Source organism: Falco naumanni, chromosome 5, assembly GCF_017639655.2.
Source record: "Falco naumanni isolate bFalNau1 chromosome 5, bFalNau1.pat, whole genome shotgun sequence".
Lineage (NCBI taxonomy): Eukaryota > Metazoa > Chordata > Aves > Falconiformes > Falconidae > Falco > Falco naumanni.
The window spans coordinates 13,171,597-13,196,944 of NC_054058.1; the positions used below are offsets into that span (position 1 = coordinate 13,171,597).

General features: G+C 43.8%; 1 protein-coding gene across 1 annotated transcript in view; it reads left to right on the forward strand.

Annotated features, from left to right (window-relative positions):
* The first annotated feature begins 449 nt into the window (after nt 1–449).
* The window catches only part of LOC121088737 (zinc finger CCCH-type antiviral protein 1-like), a 29,008-nt gene continuing 4,109 nt past the window's right edge, over nt 450–25,348 (forward strand). The window contains exons 1-12 of the mRNA XM_040595242.1: nt 450–795; nt 3,434–3,566; nt 8,917–9,172; nt 9,276–9,392; nt 9,757–9,831; nt 11,320–11,421; nt 14,231–14,354; nt 16,278–16,442; nt 19,059–19,180; nt 19,728–19,824; nt 20,263–20,341; nt 24,810–24,940. Coding sequence (XP_040451176.1) covers nt 506–795; nt 3,434–3,566; nt 8,917–9,172; nt 9,276–9,392; nt 9,757–9,831; nt 11,320–11,421; nt 14,231–14,354; nt 16,278–16,442; nt 19,059–19,180; nt 19,728–19,824; nt 20,263–20,341; nt 24,810–24,940 — 1,691 coding nt within the window. The 5' untranslated portion in view covers nt 450–505. The remainder of the gene's footprint in view (nt 796–3,433; nt 3,567–8,916; nt 9,173–9,275; nt 9,393–9,756; nt 9,832–11,319; nt 11,422–14,230; nt 14,355–16,277; nt 16,443–19,058; nt 19,181–19,727; nt 19,825–20,262; nt 20,342–24,809; nt 24,941–25,348) is intronic.

The window sequence follows — 25,348 nt, forward strand, 5'->3', positions numbered from 1 at the left end:
TTGTGTTAGTGCCAGGTACAGGCAGAGAGCAGGAGTTAGCGGGGAGGTGAGGAAATCCTTCGGTGGATGCCGGTGCTCTGCTCTACCTACACGCTCCGGGAGGGACTAGCTGGATCCATACTTGATATATAGGGACCAGTGGCGATTATATATATGGAATTTCACCCAGGCGGCAGCTCATCGCCACATCCAAACATCAGAAACACCAAAAGAATCTGGCATTAAGAAAACCCCCCACACTAACCGCGGCCCAAAGCAAAGCAGACCGCCCCGCGGCCCTTCGCGTCGCTGCTCGCACCGCGCGTTCCCTCAGCGGCTCCGGCCGGGGAACCTGCGGGGCGCCGCGCGCCGTTTCCCGCCTCGCCCGCCCGCGCGGCCCCGCTGGCCCCGCCCGCCGCCCGGCCCGGCCCGCCCCGCGCCTTCGGTTTCGATTCCGCTGGAGCCTGGCCGCGCGGCGGTTGTGAGGTCCCGCCCCGTCCCGCCCGGCTGAGCCCAAGCGGGAGCCATGTCCGACCCGGCGGTGTGCTGCTTCCTCACCAAGGTGCTGTGCGCCCACGGCGGACGGCTGACGCTGCCGCAGCTCCGGCAGCACATCGACCTTTCGGCGCAGGAGCTGGAGCGGACGCTGTCGGCGGCGGGCCCCCACCGGTTCCTGATGCCGCAGGACGGCGGCGGGGGCGGGGGGGTCCTGGCCGTGTCGGCCGTGCGCCTCTGCGTCCGCAAGGAGTGCGCGGGCTGCGACCGGCTGCACCTCTGCAAGCTGCACCTCATGGGCAGGTGCAACCTGGGGCCCAGGTGAGCGGTGGCGGGGCGGCGGAGGGGAGGGGCCGCCCGCCCGGACACGACCCCCGCGGGCTTCTCAGAACCGGCCGCCGTTGGGGCTGGGGGGCGGCCGCCCCGCCCCGGGGCCGCGGTGGCCGGCTCGCCCTGCCGGGGGTGCCTCTACGGGCGCGGCCCCGCGGGGGGGAGACCCGCGCCCGCCCTCCGTGAGGTCTCGCACCGGGCGGTTCTTGCTGGCCAGGGGCTCCTTGCCGCTCGCCCCGCTTCGGTAAAAGCCCGGAGCGGCCGCGGCGGGTTGCCGTTCGCTAAAGCCGGGTTTTCTTTGTCAGTGTTGGTTGTTTTGTTTGTTTACGCCGCTGGGCAGCCACGCCCGTCCCTCAGCCCCCTGGCTTCTGGGTGAAGTATTTCACAAATATGGCTCTAGTCGGAAAAAAGCAAAGCGCTGGCCCGCCGTCTGCTTTTAATCTAAGCGTTGCGAGCGCTGCCTGCGCTGTCAGTTGCTGGGCTGCTTGCGGCGCCGTCCCTGGGGGGAGTGCCTCGCCGGGCACAGGTGGGCCAGAGGAGCCACCTCCTTGAAAAAAGTGAACGAGAAAGGAAACAAAAAACACACGCAGAAGCGAAACTCAGCAGGTTTTCAGTGACAACCCGTGGCAACCCTGAGCGCTGGTAGAAGAACTTGCGATGGAAGCCCCCCGGCCGTGCGCTGTTGCAGTGTCCAGCAATATGCGGACACCTGACCAGAGGCTGCCTCTGCTGCTCCAGCAAAACAGCTTGCTGTGCGCAGGGGTGCTGGAGAGTATGGAAGGGAAGGGCCTGGCTCAGAATGGTGCTGGCATCAGGATGCTGTGATTTTCTACTGTTTCATGCTTCACTCACGGTATGATCAGCATCCTTGCGATTCCCTGTCGGAAATGCCTTCGGGCATCTGTAGGCACTTGGGCTGGATGATGCTCTGTGAACTAAAACGTCTGGTGAGGTGATTCCCATGGTGATAAACCATTCTACCCTCTCAATAGCACTAAGTATTTAAAATCACCTCAGTATGTGTTCATAATTAATCAAGCAAAGAGTATGCCTTTCGTGGGAGGGAGGTTGATTAAAATGAGAGGGCAGAAGTACTGCTAGGTGGGCCATGTAGATCAAGACAGAATATTTTTTAACTGCTGAAGTAAAATCTAGCCTTGCTTCCAGATCTTGCATCCTTTTTGTTTCAGAATCTCTGGAAAGAAAAATGTTAGTGCAAATTAGTGGAATCAGGATTTTAGTCCAGTTAAACCCGTTTTTAACTTGTCTGGCAAGTAACTCTTCACAGCTTTTTTTCCTAAATGTTATTAAACTCAGGTGATAAGTTATCATTGTATTTGTGGACTGTTTCAACCTTTGACTTAGAAATACGTACTCAAGTGATGTAGACATCATGGGACTGTTGGAATCTGAAGTTAGCTATGGAAGAGCACTGGTGATGGCTCCCACCTCAAACACTCTGTAGCTCACCTACCTTTGTAGCTGTTAATTGAGTGCCTGCAGAATCTAATATGCTTAGTAGATAATTTCTCAGGACCAAAGATAGCACGCTTCTGTCCTTCAGACTTCACATTCTTGTTTATTTGCTTACAAAGCAATGAGCCCAACAAGTAGTGGGGGTCAGGGGTGAAACGTCTACGCAAGGGTCTGTGCAGAAGGATTGGATCAGACATGGCACGAGGTAAAGAAGCTTTCATGCGGAGAGTTTCAGGAGTTAACTAGAGGCTAAAAGGATAAAGAGAACAGAGACTTGAGTATAAGTAACAGGTACTTCTATTGGTTGAGTATGTCTGGTCTTAAGGCTGTATCAAATCAGGCTCCTGAAGAGCAAGATGTAAGGAAGCTGTATTTTGCTGCATTGAATTAATGCACAGGTTGACTATGTTTCCTCTCTTACTGAGTTGCAGTATCATTTCAAATAGATGCAAAAAAAATGGCAATGTCTCTCTCTAATTCATACTCACTTCAGACATTTCTCCTGGGTTAGTAAGTGGCACCAGTATCTTCTTTATTGCTGTTGAATTGCTTCTTTATCCAAAACTCAGAAGTTAATGAACTTTCTTGGTGGTGGTGGTGTGGTTTGGTTTTTGGTTCTTTGCATTTTTTTTTTAACTCTTCAGCCAGCAAAGATAACAAATTATGTTGTGTTCAGCTTCGTTATCTCTTTGTTGCTCTCAGATTCTTGCATCTTTCTTTACATGCAATCCCTGGGACAACAACCTTTTGTGTTCACAAAATCAAGGGTGTTGCAACTTTTACCATTGTTGATGTCTTCCTCTAAAATTTCCTTCCAGCTGTTCACGTTGTGTGACTTGACTTGCCTCTTACTGGAGAAGAAAGTGTGGGGTAGACAGACTTGGCTTCAAACCTGGGGTCCTAGCTTTCTTAAAAGTGGTCTGGCCACATCAGTGTTCAAAATGGGGATAATAACGCAACTATATTTCACCGAGTTGTTGTGCTGTTTGGTCCATTCTCTAGCTAGTTACAGAGACCTAAATATTCACAGAGACTTTTGCTAAAGTACCTTTCTTTCCATGTCTTTTCCCAAGTTGCACATTATTTGAGGTTCTTCTTTAAATCAACTTGACTGAAGAAGTAAACATTGATATTTCTGTGTGTTTTCTTGCAGGTCTTGTAAGTACTCACACGACATCGTCAGTGCTGAGAACAGAAAAGTTCTAAAGACCCATGAGTTATCTGGCCTTGAGGAGAATGAGCTGCGAGTCCTCCTCCTCCAAAATGATCCTTTCCTCCTCCCTGATGTGAGTTGTACTGATTTCTTAAGAGAAATTTTTCTTAATTAGGAATGGGAGAGCGCAAGAGAGAATGTGGAGTTTTGATCTCTATTTCAAGCTGTTAAGATGTGTGACGGTACTATCAAGATTAGGATGAATGGGAAAGGCTGTGTGTGAAAGCACCAAAAGAAACAGTTTAGAGCCAGGGTTATGAAGGTGCCATGTACTTAAACCCAAAAAGAAATAACATCAACAAAACTGTTAAATGCTGAGGAGTGTGTTGCTTACGTAAATACCAGAAGGCTTGCACCTGGATAAGACTGTGTCATCTATGACTTGTCAGCAGAAGACCTGCCGCCTGACAGCAGGAAGTGGACAGCAAGGCTGCAGCCTGTTCTGTGTGCCACTCCTCTTAGCCCAACAAGATAGCCATAAAGTTGCTCAAAACAAGCAAACAAAAAAAGTCAGCAACTTCACCGGAGACTTACAGACAGTGAGGTAAGCTAGATGGAGGTGAAAGATCACAATAATTATACGTGCTTATAGGATGAAAGGCCTGACCAAAACCCAGTTTGTTGGCTCTTCTCCAAGAGATGATGGAGACTAGGAAGCAAGGGCCGTTTTCCTTTTCCAGCCTACGCAGGCCTGCACATTTTTGTGCCTGAGGATATAGGGGATGAGAAAAATCAGAGAAAATGACCAATGCCTGCAGTCAGTTTTGTTTAAGACTTGCCCCTCCCAGAGTGCACTGAGTTTTTGTGCACTAATTTTCTGTGAAGCAACCTTTGTCCGGTTCATGTGCAAGTCATTGATTTTGTTAAACTTGGCTGAACAATCCATTCTGGTTCTGCATGTGTGTATCAGGGCAATACTATCTTCAAGGTATGATTGTTTCAAAGCCAAGAATATCCTGTTATGGTTACAGCTGTTCCTGGTTAAGAAATTACCAGAGTAATGCCCATTACTCTTGCCTTTTGGAGGTTATAATCTCCACAGAGCTGCTGGCATAACAGTTCTATTGTTTTCTTGTTCCCTGCTGTGACAGTGCTGGGCTTTGACAAAATAGATCTTTTCGTTGTTGTTGTTGTTAGTGTTGTAAAATATGTTTTGCTGGCATATTCAAGGAGTATGGTGGTGATAAGCAAGGAGGATTAATATCTTTTTCCAACTCAGCTGCATCTAAAACTTAAGTTTTTCTTGTTTAATTGCTTTCAGTAATGAGCAGACAGTAGCAACTGTCATTGATTGTTGTTATTCTTAAGCTCTTATCTATAGATCTGTTCAGCCCTCACCACTGGCAGGCATCATTAATTACCTCTAATTGAGCACCTTAACTGCTATTATGGAGTAAAATAGCAGAAACAACAGAAAATGGTGATGGATGCAGGCCATTCATAAACCTGAGAGCTGGGAAGAGGGGTGTGAAAGCCGACTTGGCTGTTTCTGACTCAGAAAAGCTGACTGGCTGTGTGTGTGCTGACAAATGACACGTACAAAGCTCTCGAGCAAGAGGAAACTTTGGTCTTCTGTGTCCTGGGGTCAGGGGTGGAAGGTAAAAAAAAACACAACAGCACCCCAAAATCAAGAGGTTTTACACTTTCCTTCACCTTCGCAGCCATCAGCAGGCCCTGGTCGACTCTCCCCAGTTTGTATACTCAGCATGTATTATATACTTGGGTCAGCTGTCCTGGCTCTGCTCCCTCCCAGCTTCTTGTGCACAGGAAACTGAAAAGTCCTGGACTTAGTCAAAGTATTACTTAGCAACAACTGACATATCAGTGTGTTATCAACATTATTCTCGTACTAAATCCAAAACATAGCACGGCACTGCACCAGCTACTAGGAGCAAAATCAACTCTTTCCCAGCCCAAAACAGGACACCTAGCACTTCCATGTGTTCTTGATACATAGATCTTAGAGTGCTCTGTAGGTGATAAGCCTTTCCACATTCTCCTCGGACAAAGTTCAGAAAATGAAGGAGAGAAAGATGAGCGACCCAAAATTATGGAGTAGGTGAATAATTTCTTTGCATTGGCAGGTTGGGTCTCACTAATAAAAGTGTCCTGGTTTCAGCTGGGGTGGAGTTAATCTTTTTCCTAGTAGTTGGTGCAGTGCTGCATGTGTTCTGGATCTGGTGTGAGAATAATGTTGATACCAGATGTTTTTAGTTGTTGCTAGGTAATTTTTATACCACCTCAAAGACTTCTCAGTTCCTCAGGCCCTGCCAGCGAGAGGGCTGGAGAGGCACAAGAAACTGGGAGGGGACACAGCCAGGACAGCTGACCCAGACTGGCCAAAGGGATATTCCATACCACTGAATGTCATGCTGAGTACAGAAACTGGGGGGAGTTGGCTGGTGCCTGGTGCCTGCTGATCGCTGGTTGGGGACTGGCTGGGCATCAGTCAGTGGGTGGTGAGCAATGAAATTGTGTATCACTTGTTCTCTTTCCTCCCTTCCCTTTTGGATTTCATTCTTCTCCTTCCTTTTCCTTATAGTTGTTATTGTTACTGGGTTGTGGTTGTTTTTTTCTTTTTAATTATTAAGTTGTTTTTATCTCAGCCCTCAAGGTTTAAATTCCTTCCTGATTCTCTTTCCCATTCCACTGTGGAGGGGGTGGGGAGTGAGCAGTGAGGTACTTAGTCACCAGCTGAGGTTAAACCACAACAAAGGCATGTGATGCTCGAGATGATAGCTTGTTGCTACTAAAGGTTATAATGAAAAGAAACATTATGTGGGAACTTCTGACAACACAGTATCAGTGAGACCTCTCTGGTAGGACCATAGCTTGCTGTGCATAATTCCCATCCATGGTGAGGTTCAGCACCCTTGTTGTTCTTCACGTTTTTATAGTATTCTGTTGGAAAAAAACCCCAAACAAACCTGAACCAAAACCCCCAAGCTATCTGTCTTCTATCTGTGTAAAACTAAATATTCTGATGGTATATTGAAGTTTACTGAGAGCACTGTGCTTTTCTGTATTTCTATAGGATCAAGCTCTTACAAAGAGTATGTACAGTTAAGAGTTAAAGAGTAGAGTTACCATTAAAGAGTATTATGGTATTGTTAAAGGCAGTCCATGCTAATGGCATGGTATGTGCAGTCATTCTGTGGCTGTCACTAATGATAATGTATGGGCCTCAGCAGCCAAGGCCTACAGGTAAACTGCCTAGATTTGCTCTCTCCTTGTTACAATGTCTTCCACAGCAGCCCACTACATTAGCTGAAAATGGGTCCAAAATTCATTTTGTAGAATTCATTTTGCCAGTACAAGAGCATGATGGAGCTACTGGAAAGAATTCAGTGAAGCACCACTAAGATATTGAAGGGACCGGAACATATTTCACATGAGAAAAGGCTGAGAGAGATGGGTCTGTTCAGCCAGGAGAAGGCTCAGGGGAATCTCATCAATGTTTGCAAACACCTGAAGGGGAGGGTGTAAATAGGATAGAGTCAGGCTCTCTTCAGTGCTGGTCAGGCCAGAGGTGATGGGCACAAACTGAAACACAGGAGATTTCCTCTGAACATAAGGAAATGCTTTTTTCTGTGTGGGTGACTGAGCAGTGGCGCAGGTTGCCCGGAGAGGTTGTGGAGTCTCCTCACTTGGAGATATTCAAAGGCCATCTGTTTATGGTTCTGGGCAGCTGGCTGTAGGTGGCCCTGCAGGGGAATCTGCTTTGGCATGTGCAGCACCACCTCTCCTTCCTTCTCACCTGGGTGTCTGCAGGGCTGTTTCTCACACTTTCCACACCACCTCTCTCAATACCATGCAGCATCTTGCCCTTTCCTAAATATGTTTTCCCAGAGGTGCCACCAGCTTGGCTGATGAGCTCGGCTGTGTCCTGCCGTGGGTCTGTTGGAGCTGGCTGTGTCCGGCACGGGTCAGCCTCTGGCTGCTTCTCACAGGGGCCATTGCTGCTGCCAGCACTTTGCATGGGCACGTAACAGATTGTACCATCACTGATAGCATTTTGTGATGCAGCTAAGCTTAAATAGATACATAATAGCCATAGTTGCAGAGGAGTAAATGGGAAGTTGTGATACAGTTGCACTAACAGGGCGCAGAAAAACATGTAGAAGCAAAATCAGCTAGGTTTTACTAAAACTAATGCAGAGCAGTCAGAAAGGGTATGTGATGGAAGCAGAATAATCCAGTAGAACAAATAAAACCAGGACAAGTCCAGATCCTCAAAATAAGATGTCAAAAGCAAATGAGAGCATTCTTTGGGGCATAAAGCCTTCACAATGACAGAGGAAGATGGGGAAGAAAGAAGACAACTTCCCTTTGGTTTCTGCTTCCCTCAGAGGCTAAAAATCATCAAGGATAGTAGCCATCAGGGCTTGCTGAAATTACATCAGTTCTGTGGCTTTGTATGCTCCCACCTCATTCTGTACGTGATACTGACCAGTAGCAATGAGGAATTGCCTTTGGCAATGGGTATCATTAATGGGTATGAATCCAGTAGAGATGTCTTGCAGTTGAAACTGGCCTGATTTTTCAGTCTTTTAAACACTGTTATTTCAGAAATCTTTAATTCCCTAGTTGATATTTAAATCTCTATATATTCAGTTGCAACACAGAATAAAAACTGTCGCTTTTGCTCGGAAAAGGGATTGGAAGGGGATCTGTGACAGTTCTGGTGTGATGTTGGGGCTGTCTGCCAGAGAGCTGTAGGTCCTCCTCCAAGCAGCTTGCTTGCTACAGGCTGCTCTTCTGTGCTGTGGGGGCAGAATTGTTGCTGTGGTGCTTGGTGGGTAGTACGAAAGTTTGGTGTGTGATTTGTTCCCTGCGTCCAGTTCACTGCATATCTCTTTTTTTTGGTGAGCGGAGGAATTAAGAATGCATTTCTTTTTCCATATGCACTCTAATCTCGAAGCATTATTCTTTTCATTTTTTAGACATCCAAGTCTTCAATGCAAAATAAGCTTTATAAATAGGAAGTGCAAATGCAGTTTCAGTTCCGTGAAATATCTCATTTGACACAGTATACATGCTTTTATGGAGACACTTGTTCTTTGTTCTCTGTTATGGTTTTGTTTCACTTTTGTTTTGGGATTTTTTAATAAAATAACTGTAAAACAGTCAGTTGTTGTGCAACTGTCTTGCTGAGGAGTGCCAAAAATGAATGCTTGTTGGATTGTCTTTTTCTTGGAGAAAGACCTCTGCACAACCTGAAAACTGAAAATGCGTGAGGCAGCTGAAAATGCCTGCTCTTCTGTGCAAGAAACCTGTCCAGATTAAAGAAGTCACAATGAACGAATGCCTTTTAGTCATAGTTTTTCTGATGTTAAAGCTGCATGCCTATAGAACAAAGAAAGAAGGTACTGATTCTAATGTGCTTTTCTATTTCCTATTCTATCGGTCTTCCCCACTTCTAGGTCTGCCAGTTTTACAACAGAAAGGATGGTGTCTGCAACCAGCAAAACTACTGCAACAAGCTTCATATTTGTCGACACTTTCTCCAAGGGGAATGTAGATTTTTGTTATGCAAGAGGTCCCATAACCTCTTAGATACCAATGCATTGAGAGTGTTGAAAGCTGGAGGCATTGATGCAGACATAGCTTCAAACATCCAGACTATATGTGATCACAAGCACGTGGAATTCAACGAGGAACTGAAGAAGGGGAGAAGTGGTAAGAAACACTGGGTTTTAATAGGATTCTAGATTTGATAGAGATAGAAGCTGTTCTTTCCTTACCTCGCAGCTAAACCCCATTGTCCTTTCTGTGCTTTCAGCACACAACCACAAACCAAGAGATAACTTACTGAAAAAAACAGCAGTTGCAAGGAGTAAAGAACTGAAGATACCTTCACAAACAGTGGACTCCACACTGCATGTGCCACCTTTAGAAGGTAAATATCTAGATGAGTTCCAACTGTTTCCATGTGGAATCAGCTTTCCTATTTCCCCTCTTACAACAAGTATGTCTCTTTTCCCTTCTGCTGTTGATCTGCTTTCAGGAATGGAGTAAGTCATGGCCAAGTTGTGTGCGAGGGAGAGCTGTATTACTGTATGCAAAATCGCTATTGAGTGGCTGCTGGTAATGGTGACTAGCTGGGATTTGTAACTGTTGTTGCTGATCTGTTGTATCGGCAGCAGAGCGCCAGTGGAAAATTATATGTGTGAGGGACATAATCCTCAACACATAAATTAAGATGTAGCCAGCTAGCTGAGCTTCTGGCCTGGCAGTGCTATTCATTCAGACTTCTCATGCAGGTTCCAATAGCAATGTGGTCAGACCTGGTCAGAGCCAACAGCAGTTGCCAGCAGGAACTGGAAGTAAAGACAAAGGTATGGATTGTTTCTAACCCTCCAGTCTTGAGGTCAGCGGTTCTTGTTGGAATTTGGTTTCACAGAACCCTACAGCTCCCTGTGGCAGTCAGAGTGTGCAGCTTATGTGCTTTCCCTACCATATGCTGAAAGGCATAGTACTGGACAGCCTGTGGAGGAGTGTTGAGATTTCTGCCCAAAAATTGTGCAGCACAATGGGGAGTAGTCTGGGATTGATCTCTGTACTGTTCTGGTGGGCATTTGGGCATCACACAGCCACTTCCTCACTTTTTCCCAACCCCCAGTGGGACAGGGGAAGAGGAAAGACAGAATTGAAGCAATAAAACTTGAGGGTCAAGATGGGGGGGGGGTGGGTCATGGAGGTGGAAGAAGAAAGAAGAAAACAAAGCAAAATGAGTATGCGAAGGCAATCACTCACCACCTCCCATGGATGGGCTGATGCCCAGCCAGTTCCCGAGTGAAAGATAGCTAGCCCTCCTAAAACTCCCTTTTATTCCTTTTATTGCTGAGCATAATGCTACGTGGTATGCAATATTTCTTTGATTAGTTTGGGTCTTCTGCCCGGTTGTGGCCCCTCCCTATCTATTATGCACCCCCTAAGTCTATTCACTGGGGGAGCAGGGCAAGGGACAGAAAAGGCTTTGATGCTGTGCAAACACTTCAGCACAAGTTTGGGCATCACTATATTATCAACATTGTTTTTGTCAAAAATCTAAACCAGCATCATATGAGCTGCTATGAAGAAAATTCACTCTATCCTAGCCAAGCCCAGATTAATGAGATTTCTGATATAGCAAGCTAATGCAAAATACACAGATGAAAAAATACAAATGTTAAGTTACACTTACCAAAACATAGCAATTGCAACACACAGTTCAATCAGAATACTAATGTGATTCCCATTACAGGTCTGTATAATATGCTCACCATTCTGACACTGGGTGTTCCCAGTCCCCAAGAAGGAATACATGGGTTGAAGTCAGCTCAACCCCATTGCTCTCTTCAAAACTCTTTTGTTACTTGTTTAGTTTTTATACCCCTGTGTTGGGCTGAGCCGCCCTGTATTCGCTCTGCCCATACTGGTCTGGTTGACCTGGGGAGAAACATTTACACCACTTGCTGATCCATTCAACTGACATAGCCATTTATCTACAGCAAAGGCCACCCTCTGGTCCCCTTTGTGTTGAGATGAAGTCAACTTCGTTGCAACAGCCACGGTCAGCCACACAGTGTGTCTCTGAGCTTCATGGGTATATCACCCTTGCCCATCTCCACTGAGTTTTCTTCCACTGTCAGGGTTTATTGGTCAGCCACAAAGGCCTAACTCATGTGGTGAGCTGTACAGGAGATAGATTCTGAAAATGCTTGACTTGGCTACTGCAGTCAACTCCTTGTTATTTCTTGGATGAAATACCAAATGCAGTGTCTTTCTCTTAGAGCTGTATTTTGGTAAGGCAAAAATAAGGACTGATGTGTTCTTTCCTTTAGGTAAAAAAGACAGTTCCTCTGTTAAAGCTTCAAAGGATGACAAAGAAGAGAAGCATGATGACATATGTGTGTTCTATGTCTGGAAGTACTGCAAACATAAAGGTAAGCTTTGTAAATAGTAACGTTGTCTTTGGGAAGCAGTATCTGCAGAGGCACTCCCCGCTCAACAGCTCAGACTGGTGGTGGCGCGTGGAGTGGCAGTGGCGATTGTGTGTTCTCACTCATTCACTTTGTTTCACTTTGTCACTAATAAACACTTTCAGAATTACAAACGTAATCGGAGGAAAGTCAAGTGGATACACTTAAACTCTTTCCCCTCTAGGTGATCCATCGATGGCCTATTTCATCCCTGTTGATGGGGGCTTTGGGTATGTTTCTGTGGCAAAACCCCTTCAAATGTTAGATGTTATGCTTTCTGTAACTATTAGGTTGATTTAAGAGCTGGCCTTTTGCTGTCATCATTGACAACTGTTAACAATATGTCATCCTTTATTCCTGCTGTATCCTATGTACGTCAGATAATAGCCATATTCTCCCCCATTAAATCCTTTAAAAAGTGATCCAAGGTGTTAAAATGTCTTGAGAAAACACAGTAGTTGTACCAGCTAAGCTAAAGATAAATCTAGTCCATCATCTATGTGGTAGTGGCCAATAACAAAGGTCTGGGAGAAAAATATAAGTATAAACAATTATATTGAGAGGCTGTCACTGAACAGTTGCTTAATCCCCCAAGTTAATGTTGAAGAAGTTTCTTCATCCTGGGTATCCCAAAGAAGAGTCTCAGGCAAAATCTTAATTCATTTATTCATTCAGTACAGCAGCAAGATGCAGCTCGAGCTGGGTGTCTTGAGACAGGGACCCTGAACAAAGAAATTCCTGGGCAATTATACCCTTACAATCTCAGTTTTCCCACCTCACGTGACAGTTTGGTCCAATAATAATATTAGCGACTTGGGTCTCCTTGTTCTTTGTTGAGTCTTGTTATTGTCTCTAGGCAGACCTTTCTGTTATCTTGGAGGTTGCAGTTTCTGCTGGTGGGGGTAGTTGTCTTCCTTACTTCCTTATCTCCTGGCGCAAACCAGCTCTGGGGCCTCCTTTTACTTAAATAAGCAAAAGTTTCAGCATATCTAGGTGAAAGTTCACAGCTTGCAGCCTAAGGCTTCTGCAAACCTAGCTGCTAACGCTAAACAGTTAACTCCAGACAGTTTCAGTCCAATATTCCTTAACAGTTAGGCTCTGGTTATGAGGAGGTACCATGAGATTTTCCATCACTGAGCTTGTCCAGTCACTTTCTAAAGGACTACACCTGACCACCCGGTCTTGGTAGAAGATCCACTTAAATTAGATCAGACTGTTTGCTTTCACTTAGGATGTGGACAATAAGTTGCGTGGTAACTGGTGATTCTGTTTGTGTGTATTGAGTATTTCCGTAGAGGGGTCTGTGTTCTGGTGCAGGTCTCCTGTAAGAAGCTCCTTTTCTGAAAGGCAGATGAGTAAATTACTTTAGGGGTTGATAATACCTTTTCTTAATTGTTACTTCGAAGAGAGACAGTACTTCAAAAAGTAAATTATCTCTTTTATGAGTATTCTATGGATCACAGAAATGAGATCTGGCCAAGGGAGACCAAGTGTGATTTTGTCTACAGCTTGTCATGTTAATTTAAGCATAGTGCTTTCAAGATGGGTGCACTCCAGCCATGTTTACAAAAAAAAGGAAGAAAAGAGTGAATGACACTGTTGTCTTCATAACCAGGGTTAGTTTCCATGTGTTCTGTAGTCAAATACATCACAGGTCAGGAATGGTGAAACTCCTTTTGGCTCTGCCTGTGCAGCAGCTACTCTAGCCTTGTGTCACATTTCTCAGACTGTGCTTCTTTGGGACCAGGCTTGAGGCTTAAGTTTATGAACTTTTGGACGTGCATAATGTGAATGGTATGCCCATGTGCTAGCTGTGGAGGTCAGGTTCAAAGCAGCTATACTGTGACCACCAAACAGCTAAACTGAAATAATGGTTGGAGAGTTGACATGCTTTGCCATGTCATGTTTGTCTCAGAACTTGTAAATAAGGGGTTTGGTCCACGCTTGGATGTGGAGTGTACTGGGACCGGGAGGCCTGGAGGTCAACCTCTGCCTGTATCCAGCAGCATGCACACATGCTGGGTGTTTAGCAGGTCTCAACTCAAACATGCAGATATATGTGCATTGAAAACATAGATGATTTAAAAAAAAACAAACCAAAGTCTTCCTCTTCTTGTGTGAAGGGTATACAGCACTCTGCAGGTCTTGCATGCAAATCAATTAGAAGTTGCTGCTTCCCATTTTCTGAGAAGCAAAGCATCAATTCCAACAGGGTGTAGCAGTCTTGCTAGTAGGGCAGTGTGCCACCTGTTCAGGTGTGAGTGTAGGGTCCCTCTTGGGGGATGTTCTGTGGAGTATTGCAGTCCTTTATGCTGCCTTATTTGTTGGGCTGAGCCTAAAAGAAACATTCAGGTAATCACCCCAAAGTTCTAAGGGAAAGAGAGAACGAAATATATGAGAGTGCTTATGTGATGTGTAGACTAGACTTTTTACAGCTGAGAAACATGGTGGTGTGACACACAGACACACTCTTCTTATCTGTGGCACTGCTCTCCCAGCTGCCGATGTTGTATCTTGGCAAAGGGAAGGTTGTGGTTTCTTTAAAATATATTTGGCAGTATGAGAGCTTATATTGCTTTTCTGGATAAGACTGGAGAAACACACCCAATTTTTCAACATTATTTCAATTTCAGCACTCTGTCTTTATTGCTCATACCAAATCCCAGGAGATAAAGCCAGAGTGTAAAAAATGCTTGTTCCTTTCCCCTCCCCCCCCATCTTGCTCTCTGTGTTATGGTTGCAGAGCTCTTGACTGTGTCTGATCTCATTTCAGATAAATGCAAATTTGTTCATTATCATTTGCCATATCGATGGCAGGTATATGATGGAATCGCCTGGAATGACCTTTCCATGATGGAGGAAATTGAAAAGGCCTATTGTGACCCAAAAATCCTCAGGTATAGTGATGCTGGACTGCTTGCTTCGAGTAATGTTGTTGAGAACTGTTGCAATCCAAAAGGGGTTGTTTAGGATGGCCTCCCTCCCTTTGGGACCAACAACCAAGTCAGTGATACCCTTGGACTGAATTAAGGTGAAATGATGCCAACCAGCCAGTTTTATGATTTATTAATACGAAATACAAGGCATGCGGTTAAACGTGATAGCTCAATGGGGTTTACTTGAGCTGTATAAGTATAAGCAAGTCCTGTGCCACGTGTTTTTACTTACATCTGGTCACTATTAAATAAAAAGAAAGAGAGGAGAGGAGAAAAGAATAGGGGGAAAAAAAGAGGTATCACCACCTGTGGATCCAGCAGTGTCCTGTTGGTCCTCTTCACCCTGGGTGTCTTGGTGGTGGTGGTCCTACCTGATTCAGGTTTTATGCTCTTGAGAGGATGCCTCATCTACGTACATGTCTGTGTCTGTGCAAGCTCAAGGTGTGAGCAGTGGTCAGAGGGGGTCCTCACTGGTGGTCAGGAGAGGGGTGAGTGCTCCCAAAAGCTTTAGGAAACGCCTGCTGTGTGCATGAGCAGTTGCCTTATTGTCACCACAGGTTTCTTCCAGGGAGCACTACCTAGATCTCTCCTTCGCAAGACCTACAGCCGTGACAACCTGTACCACCTTGTGGTTACCAGGTCAGGCTGCAGCAGCTCACTTTGCAGCAACCACTCGGTTTAGATCCTCTCCGATGTGGGCAGAACAGTTTGCACCAGTTCCACTTGAATTTCTGCACTAAGCAATGTTTAAGGCAATTATCAATATGTTGGTTCCTCACAAGACCCCAAGGGAAATCTCTGTTTTCCTCCTAAAGATGTCTGACTTCCATAACTTCTGATTAGTCAGCTTCTCAGAATCTGGGAGGATGTGACAAACAAATGAGAGTTTTTCTTTTTAGAAAGAAAAGTAAAAGTGATTGCATGGAAATATCACCCCATTTTTGTCTTCTAAAAACAACACAACATTATCTTGCATTTAAAACTTACTTCAGATGGTGAATCATAATTTATTTATCGTAATTAAGTTGGGCCTTTTAGCTTGTCCTTCAAAGCTTGTCCTTCTTTATGACTATTCTTTTCCTAATACAGCTAGTATCTATAATAATAACTATAATGTTCCTAGAAAAAGTTTATGAAACGCCCCTTCTGTAAGCAGCCCAAATTTAATTTTTTTTTTAAAGAGAATGCATTTAACTTCTTTCTGAAAGCTCCAGTGTAAGCCACCTGGATTCATAGGGGACCCAGAGTTTGGCCCCAGTAAAATGGTATAGTCATTTTGGCCTGTGCCTCTTCAGTCAGCAGATTTTGATTTATGGCTTGCTTACACTGCTGGATGGTGCAAATCCCAAACAAGATTCCCAAGAGGAGGCTGCTTTCAAAGTCTTTCTGCCTGGGAGTTGATTTTTTCAGGCCTCCCAGGGTTAAGAGCCCAGGTGGCTCCAGTGATGAATGCTATTTACAGAACTCACAGCTGTGAGTGCACCCTCTGTAACCATAGAAAAAGAACAAAGTTGATAAACTGCAGGTCTTTGCTGGCAAACTCAGTCACACGCTTACCAATTTCTGTTTTTGTACTGAGAAAAACTGACCATGCTTATTTATTGCAGAAATACCAATCTGTATCCCCAGAGTGTCTGTAAAGCTGGCAGTGCAACATCTGGCTAGTGATTGAGATGGCGTTCAGTGTCTCACAGGCCACAGTTCCTTTCTGAAAACTGGAAAGTTTTCAGAGCTGCCACGCACACTGTGGGAAATACTCTTATTGCTGGCCTAATTAAGTTGAGGTAGTCACACTTTATTAAAGAAAATTGCACGAGCTTAAACTGGAAATTAGAGGATAAAATATGTACTGTAACTGCAATAAACCTGAATTTGTCATTACAGCATAGCAGCTAAGAACATTAGCTTCCAGGCAATGACTTGCTGCTCTTCTTTGCTTCGACGCCTGTCCACACCATCGTCAGTCACAAAACCCACATTTGTATTGACCACACAGTGGATTTGGTATTGGAAGAATGATCAAGGCCAGTGGATTCAATATGGAGAACAGGTGAGTCCACATCCTGTGCTTTGAATCTCCTCTGAATAGATGTGTGGAGTATCTATCTTCCCCCCACTCCCCTTTACTCAGCAAGGCTAATTAAGTAAATGCTTGTGCTTGCGTTTTACAGTTTCAAGTAAGGGAGTGAAACTACAGATGTTCATAAATGATGTAATAAAATGCATCATTTGCAGGCTCGAGGGGATGGAACATGCCCTATCTCCTTGCAGTGACGTTCAAGTACAGTCATCTGTCTTTGTGCCTGGATGATTTGTTATAACTATTTTCCTGACAAAGACCTTCCTGCAAATGCAGGAAAACAAAATTCCATTTTTTCACCTTGTGTTGATCAGACTTTTTCTGATGATGCGTGCTGGATTCTCTAGTCAGTTCCCCTCTTGGAGTTGTCCGTGGCTTCTACAGAGATTTAATATGATTACACTGTCATTGAGATACATTGTCTTTTAAATTATTCAGGCACTAGTCTTGGCCCTCTTGTAAGCATTATCCAGCTTCCTTGGCCATGCAAGGATTGTTCTGCTCTTGGAGATCAAGTGTTACATTTTTTCCTTGGGTGGCCAAATCCTTTTTGATGAGAGAGTGGTTTATCTGAAAAATGCAGGAAAAGAAATCCATAAGGAATCTCTCCTTCCCCTAAGGCAGATGAGTTTTCCCCATCTGGTTTACTGTATAGCTGCACAAATGGCAGAACACAAAAGTAATCCAGGGACATGGAAAAGTACCCAGGGAAAGATGATGGATATAGCGGCTCTGGCAATGGTAAGCCTTGATTTCAGTAGGCAGCTTAAATGGGAAGTGTCTCTGTCAGCATGCCCTCATATTTACATTGTTTCACACATTAGAAAATTATACTTGCATTGTGGTTCAACCCCGGTGTCGTGGAGCAGATACAGAATATCAACTACACCGGTTTGTTGCAGGGGGGATTTTAGACTGTTTAAAGAACCACTGCCAAAGGTAGCAGCAGAAGTAGTTTTATTGAAGTACGATGTTGTAATAGTGAGACTTAACAAAGTCCGATGGTGAGGTTCACTCTATTACTTATTGCACAGAGGATGTAATAATAATTCAGTTACCAATACAAAATCCTATACACTATAATACAAAGTTATGCATGATATCAGTCACCAAAGATCTGCAGCTGGTAAGGGATCTCTCAGCCTCAAGGGGAGATCACTGCTATGCAGCCTGCTCCTTGGCAGGGAGAGCTCGTAAAAAGCTTGCTCAGGCTGTCATATTTATGGAATAAAGTGATTGGCTCATAATCAAATTACATGTGATAGAAAAGGTAAGCATGAGACTCCTTGTACCCACAACTTTCTTTGTTCCTTGACAAATTAGTTTTGGAAGAACCACCTGCTATTCATGTGTTAATCGCATGATCAGTGTTCCTGTTTCCAAGGTCATGCATCAATGCTTACCGTGTCACCCTGTTCCTGTGTGGGTTTTCAGGGAACAGGCTGGAACTAGAGAAGCTCATGGCCCGGTCATGGCCTAGGCCAAGGGTCCTCAAACTATGGCCCATGGGCTGGATACGGCCCCCCAGGGTCCTCAGTCTGGCCCCTGGTATTTACAGACCCCCCACCCCCACCGGGGGTTGGGGGGGAAACGAAGCAGCCGCAGGTGACTGCCTGCCACTTCATCCACGCGCCAGCCCCCTGGTTAAAAAGTTTAAGGACCCCTGGCCTAGGCCTTTACTTCCTTTGGAGCCTGAACCAAACTAACACAAGTTTGATCAAGATGCTCAGCATATCTGTTGCACCCAGCCAGCAACTAAGCACCACACAGCTGCTCACTCACCCTCCCCTGGTGGGGTGGCAGAGAGAATCAGAAGGGTGAAAGTTGGAAAACCTGGGAGCTGAGATAAAGATGGTTTAATAGGTAAAGCAATAGCTGCGCACGCAAGCAAAGCAAAACAAGGAATTAATTCACCGCTTCCCATGGGCAGGCAGGTGTTCGGCCATCCCCGGGAAAGCCGGGCTCTGTCACGTGTAACCGTTACTTGGCAAGACAAATGCCATCACTGTAAACATCCCCCCCCTTCCTCCCTCTTCCCCCAGCTTTTATTGCTGACATGATATGGTATGGGATGTCCACCTGGGCAGTTGGGGTCAGCCGTCCCAGCTGTGTCCCCTCCCAGCCTCTTGCGCACCCCCAGCCGGCTTGCTGCTGGGGCAGGGTGGGAAGCAGAAGAGGCCTTGGCTCTGTCTAAGCACCTCTCGGCAGTAACGAAAACATCCCTGAACTATGGACACTGTTTTCAGCACAAATCCCAAACACAGCACCATACAAGCTGCTATGAAGAAATTTAACTCTATCCCAGCCAACACCGGTACAACTTGTTACAGAAATTTAGATGGGACACGTGTGTGTCCATCGTTACTAGTTATGTATTTGTGTGTATGTTATGAGTGTTCGGTAATCTCAATTTAGGCCATGGTGGTTCTGGGTAGATTCCTCTTATCCTGCTCTTTGCCTCTTCTTTCCCTCTACCCGAACTAGTTATCCAGGGTTTAGTCCTGACTCTGTTTACTCATTACTCTTCTCTCTCTTTTTTTTTTTTTTTTTTTTTCCCTTTCCCCCCCCCCCCCCCCCCCCCCCACGGGAGAAGGGGATAGTGTGAACTCGCCATCTTCTGCTGTGATTGAGAATTTGTATCTAGCAGATCCAGATTCCACCATATATTTCCAGGCTGGCTCACATCATTACCAGCTCAATTTTAAAGGTACTCATTTTAAGAGTTCTCATTCACAACTGTGCAGTGCTTTATAAAGACTAACTTGCAAGCTTTCCCAGCTTTTAGAAGCTATGACCTCTTTTACTAACAGTACCAGATTTACCTATTGGAAGGGGAAGTAAGGTAGTGATGGCCCAGAGGAAATTCCTTACAAAAGCAACCTTCCCTCTTATTCCTTGACTATCCAGATTTACATTGGATCAGAAATAAAAAGGGTGCATAGTCTTCACATAAAGTTATAGTAAACCTTAAGTAAAGTGAGTTAAACCTGTGGATGGTAAAAAATGAAAAGTGTCTTTCTGTGCTGCTGGAGTAGTTTAAAGATCATGAATGACAAGGGAGCAAGCAAGATAGGCAGAGGTTAAATAATGGTTACAGGGAGGACAAGAAACTTACATAGGCTTTGTGCAACATTTCTTCAGCAGGTAGAATTGCCAATGAATATGCATTTTTCGTTAATGAATGATTGTTAGTTAATGACCCCATCTTGTAGATATATTCATTACTTTCTTTTTCCTTCTCTTTTCTCCTCAAGACATGATCCAGACAAACGTCTCATTTAAAACTCAAAGACAGGTCCGCAGACGACCAAAGTTTGTGTCTTCTGAAGATGTGCAGAAGATAAAGAAAGGGTAAATGATGGTCTTTAAATTGTTGCTTTTTCGTATTTCAGAAGTAATTTGAAGGCAAAATGGCTGCCAGTGCTGGCAGTAATTGTGCAAAGAACGCAGCTGTTGTTAGAAGAAACCATATCCACTGGACTGAACAGAAGCTTTCTCACAAACTGCCAACTTGGTACATCATCTGGTTTCTGGGGTACATCCTACTCCAGGTAGCATATCCACAGGACTGTCAATGGATAGTGGTTTCTTATAAAAGCAGGTGAAAGAGGACTGTGACAACTGAGTGGCAGCATGCAAAGCCCAGTTAACAGATTGAAGCCATTTCCCAGTTTCTTTGTGATTTTTGTTTTTCAGTGTAGGAATTGGTCAAAGATGATGATGCCCATTTGAATGTTCAGAGCAGTACTAGAATTACTAACGCCTCATTTTCTGTCTGTTTGCAAACAGCCAGAGGGATTCTTCTATTCCAAATCAAGTCTGTCCTGTCCATTGGGATCAGTCTGCGCTGCCTGACTTGGGATACAAGGTACCTTCCTGCCCCCACCCCCACCCCACCACCATAATTCAGATGGAAAGGAACAATTCCGAGCATGCTGCTTAACTGAAGTGACTGGGTAGATGCTAACAACGGTCAGGAGTGATTTCTTGGGTGGTTGTGCTAAAGAACTAGGGCATCTCCTGAAAAAGATGCCAAACTCTCACGAACTTCATCTGCATTTTAGGTATCTATCTGCCTGACACACAAAACAAAATTCACCAAACTCAAGACAAAAAGATTCACTGTTAAAAATGAAAAAACGGCTTACTTCGGTGCCTTAGTGGACCAGTTAAGCAACAGGCTTCTATGAAGTGTGTATTTCTTCATTAGAAGCTGGGCTGAGACCCAACCCTTTCTGTGTAGGCCATTAAAAAGCCATCCAATAATGATACCATCATGGCTGTTGGTGGATAATGTTTGGATTGGAGGTGTAGGAAAGGAAAGCTCTATGTGCACTTTCAAGTCACCCAGAACTGTCACATACATCACCAATCTGAGCACAGACCATGGCCTCAAGAAATGGCAGAAATAATTACAGCCAATAATAAACATTTGCAGTTGATCTCTTCAACAAAGCAAAACAGACCCCTGTCAGCCCAAAGTCTGTTCCTATTTGGTCTACCAAGACCAAAAATGTGCAGGTGTTTTTTAAATTACTAGGTCCAGTGATACTAAGAAGCAGTCCTTTTTAGAAGAACAATGCAGACTGTGGAAGTACTACAGTATGCTAGAAAAAATGGCTTTTCAGCATTACACTTGTTCTTTTTTTATAGTGGCTTTGACCCGATTAAGGAACAGCACATAATGTGGAGCATAAGAGATTTTCCTTGTTGACTGTGCCACAGAATTATGTATGATGCTGACCAAGTTGTATTGGAACAGATATTTTGATGGCTAGGGACAGGGCAGAAGTAGTATCATAGTTCCAGACTGGGAATTCTGTATAGCTAGTTTCAGTGAACAGAGAGCTCCGCTGCTATTCTCACTTTTTGTATTTTATTTTTCCTAGTGTAGTTATGTTGGCACTGGCATGAGAACAGAAATAACGTGTCTCGGCTTCTGTGGGCTGGTTTCTGTTACTGTGTGCTGAATGTTTTATTTTACCCTGATTACCCTCTTGTGTTGGATTATGCCTTATTCAATGTAACACCAGTATCTGGCCATGTGTGTATACAGTAAATTCATCTGAATACAGTTCTGATAAAAAATCAGTGTCAACTGCTCTGCACACAGCTCACTCCAAAGAGCTGTTTTTCACAATTAGTGAAAAGCCCTAATTTTTTCAAGATTGTAAAAGTGTAAGGTGTCTAGCACCTGCTGAATGAACTAATAATGAGTTTGTGTGGGAGTCATGCAGCCAGATCTTTTGAAGATTTGGGCCTGTGATATTTTGAGCTCTGTCAAAATAACAAAGGATATAGCTGATCACCTCTTCCTTTGGCTTACCAGCAGCTTCACTGACTAACATAAGGTTAAATTTTTCAAACGAATGCCAAGAAGACAGGTAGCCCCACTCTTTTTAGATCTCTCAGTTGTATGTACTTAACTGCCTCTCTTATTTACTCTGAAAACTTCTGGCTGAATTTTAGTCGAGTCCATTTGTTGAGGTGTTTCTGGAGTCACTGAGGTAAGCATTGAGAGGTTTTGGAATGTGGTGTGCAGATCCATGGTATTGCTGGTGGTACTTATGGGGATGCATGAAATAGAAGGATCATCTTGTTCCCCAGAACTCAGTTTACTTGCTGAGTTGGCATCTAAGAAAACCATCTCATAACTTGTAAACTGAGTGCCTTTCATAGGAAAGGAAAAATTAATTCTGTACCTAAAAAGCAACAAAGCCCAAAGTACCTGTTGGCACAAAAAGCAAAAGCCTGGGCTAGATGAACTATTTCTGTGGGGCTTTAAGCTTGTGTTTTTGCAGTAGGTAATATTGGGACTGGCTGGGATTCTGCATGTATGTGGTGACCGTTGTAAGATATGACAATTACGTCCTGATGAATTCCCTTCTCTTCAGACACTGACAAACAATCCTGTCAAAACTTGCTGCACTAGGGGTGACCCGTTTTAGAAATGTGAGATAGGGAGAAAGTCATCTTTGCTTAAGAAGAGCAGCTCTGTTTCGGTAACATTGCTTATTTTTTGAGTGTTGCAGTCTTCATCTGCAAGTCATTTAGAATCATAGTTTTATTGAAAGTAGAGTATCTGAAATGCACATTGGAAATGAGTAACACCATTTGGAAAGTTGGTGTGAATTTCTGTCTTTAACAAAGTGGAATTAGTAGTTGGTAAATGTTTTAAAGGCAAAGCAAAAAAATCCCCCAAACATATTGTCTTCAAACTTCATGCTGGGTTTTAAATGGAAGCTTTAATGTACAACTGAGAAATGTGTGCAATGAATGTGTGGTTTTATGTCAGAGGATTAGTCTTTGTGTGGCCGCTATGTTGCTGAATCCTGACACACATGCCAAAGATGACAGTTTGTAATTATAGCTGTGCTGTTACAGCACAGCAGTGGGAGCTGATGCAACGTGAAAAGTCTGTTATGTGTTTGATTAGTTCTAGCTGGGTCACGGTCACTAACTGCTTCCAAAACCTGAGTTCACCAGAGATCGAGGTTTGACATCACAGAGTACTGTTCTTGCACACACCGACAGAAATTACTGTCAGGGCAGTGGTTCTTTCTTTGTGTCAGAAACTCCGCCTCTTGATAGTGGGTTAGCAAATGCTTTTGCTCCCTAAGATCTTCCTTTTAGGTCTGAAGATTGAAAGAGCTGAAGAAGTTATGCTGTTACAAAGTATCAACCTGCAATAGCAATGTGGTGTTACCCTTTCTTATCAGAGGAAGTGTCTTTGGGGAAATCGGGAAAATCCCACACAGTTTTTATGCAAGGGAGAACTGGCTTTGTTGCTTAGAGGCTGTCATATGATAGAATAATTGAAGTACCTTTCTTACAGGATTAGGTTGTGTACAGTGTTTGGTACCCTCAGTTTTACCCAGCAAGGTTCCTCAGTAAAATATGCAACGTAGAAAAAGCATACGTGTAGTCTAAATGAGAATTATGCATAAATAAAAGATGCAGTACTGAAATACAGGGAAATAAATGTCATTTTGTAGGTGATGGTGAGCAGCTTAAGCTGTGGTGTCAGAGAGCATGCAGATAATCAATACTCACCCATCCAAATTGTTTTAAGTGTTGTGTTGTAGGGAAGCTTTGGAAAACACTCTTCTATTAAGACATGGGAAATTTTATTCAACCTTGTAAAATCTTTTTAATGAACTCAAAGGAATAATTCTTCCTTTTGCAGCTGACTTCATTATTAATCCTTAGAGGACTTTCCTGAGATAGGCCTCTTCATCAGTGTGTACTTCGGGCACAAGCTTGACATGGTGTCCAGAAAATACACTTTATTTATATGCAGCTGTGAAATAGCAGTCTGATTTTATCTTCTCTCTAAACTCAGCCTTCTAGAACGTGGAGCTTTTGCCTGGCAGGTTAATGTTAATATCATATTAGCTTCTAAGATGACCGCAGCTTTCATGACTAAAACATGACTTTGATATGTGGGATGTTGGGCATTTCACTTTAAGTCATCTGGAGCTCCCACTTGGCTTAGGCAGCAACAAAGTGGCAAGTATTACCAAGTGACATCAGTCTGCCAGCATTATGCATTTTCAGTCAAGTTTATGGAAGATAAGTGTTTATTCTGGAAGATTAAAGACACAGATTACTTTGGAGAAAAAATGGAAAATTAATGCATGACATAAGTAGAAGAGCTTGAATCATGTTTTAATTATATTTTGCATTAACTTTTCTTTGGGAAAAGCATGTATTTCTTGATTTTTTTTTTTTTTTAAATAGGAAAAGTATGGATAAATAGCCTTTTTTTCCTTTAGAAAAGGAGGAGATGTAATATTTTCAGTGCAACTTTCCAAGTTTTAACTTTGAAAAGATAAGGAGCTATGATGCTGGGAAGTTGTATGTATTTTGTTTGTTTCATCTTAAATAGCTGAAGGTCCCTTAAACATCTGGTTACAAATGATACTGTTATCTAACATCTTTTGTTCTTAATCAGCTTTATATATAAAACTAATTATTATCTGGAATGATCAGTCAACTTTACTTTTTGGAATTTCTGTTTCATTGAGATTTAAAGTTACAAGTGTCAGTTCACTTGGAGATGATAAACATTTAATTGATCCTTTTGCTGTCAGCATCCTTCCTGAAGAGAGGTGAGGTGTCCTTGCAAAGCAGGAGTGATATACTGATTTACATATTAAGTGTCTGTCCTAATTATTCCCATAGTCATAATCTAATGCATTAATCTAATGCATTAAATTAACCGTCATAAGTAGGGTTTGGGGACCCTTCCAAAAGTGTACCTGCTGTAATTAGGCTTCTGCAGGTTACGAGCTAACTGAAGCCTCATGTCTTTTGCTTTGGTTTATATTTTATAGGCAGTGGACATCAGTAATACAACCTCTGAATACAACGGAATAAAGCAGCTGTTTCATCAGACTATGAAAAACTACACTATCCTTAAAATACAGAGGATTCAGAATCCGTCCCTCTGGAAAGTGTTTCAGTGGTTTGTATTTGTTTCCTCATCCTTATGGGGAGGGAGTCTCCAAGAGCTGATGTCCTGTATCTACTTCCTAGGAAAGAAGAGGCGTTACCACCTGTGCTTTCATGTGATGGGTATTTCCTTCTTAGGAGCAATTTCAGGAGTGAAAATAAGTGTCTGAGGTCTTCCAGAGAATGCCATGCTTCCTGGGGAGAGGTTCCCTTTGCATGGCTCCTTGGAAGGTGGAGGGAGGGGTGCAGGCAGAAGGACACGAATGACACGAATGGGATGAGGATACCCAGAGTGATGTGGAATAGTGTATTGTCTGAGGGACTGAACAGTAACCGCCTGCTGCACGCATGTTCTGTTACAAATGTTTATCTGTTACAGTAGATGAAATACTTGCTTAGAAAGAAGTAGGTGAGGGTAAGG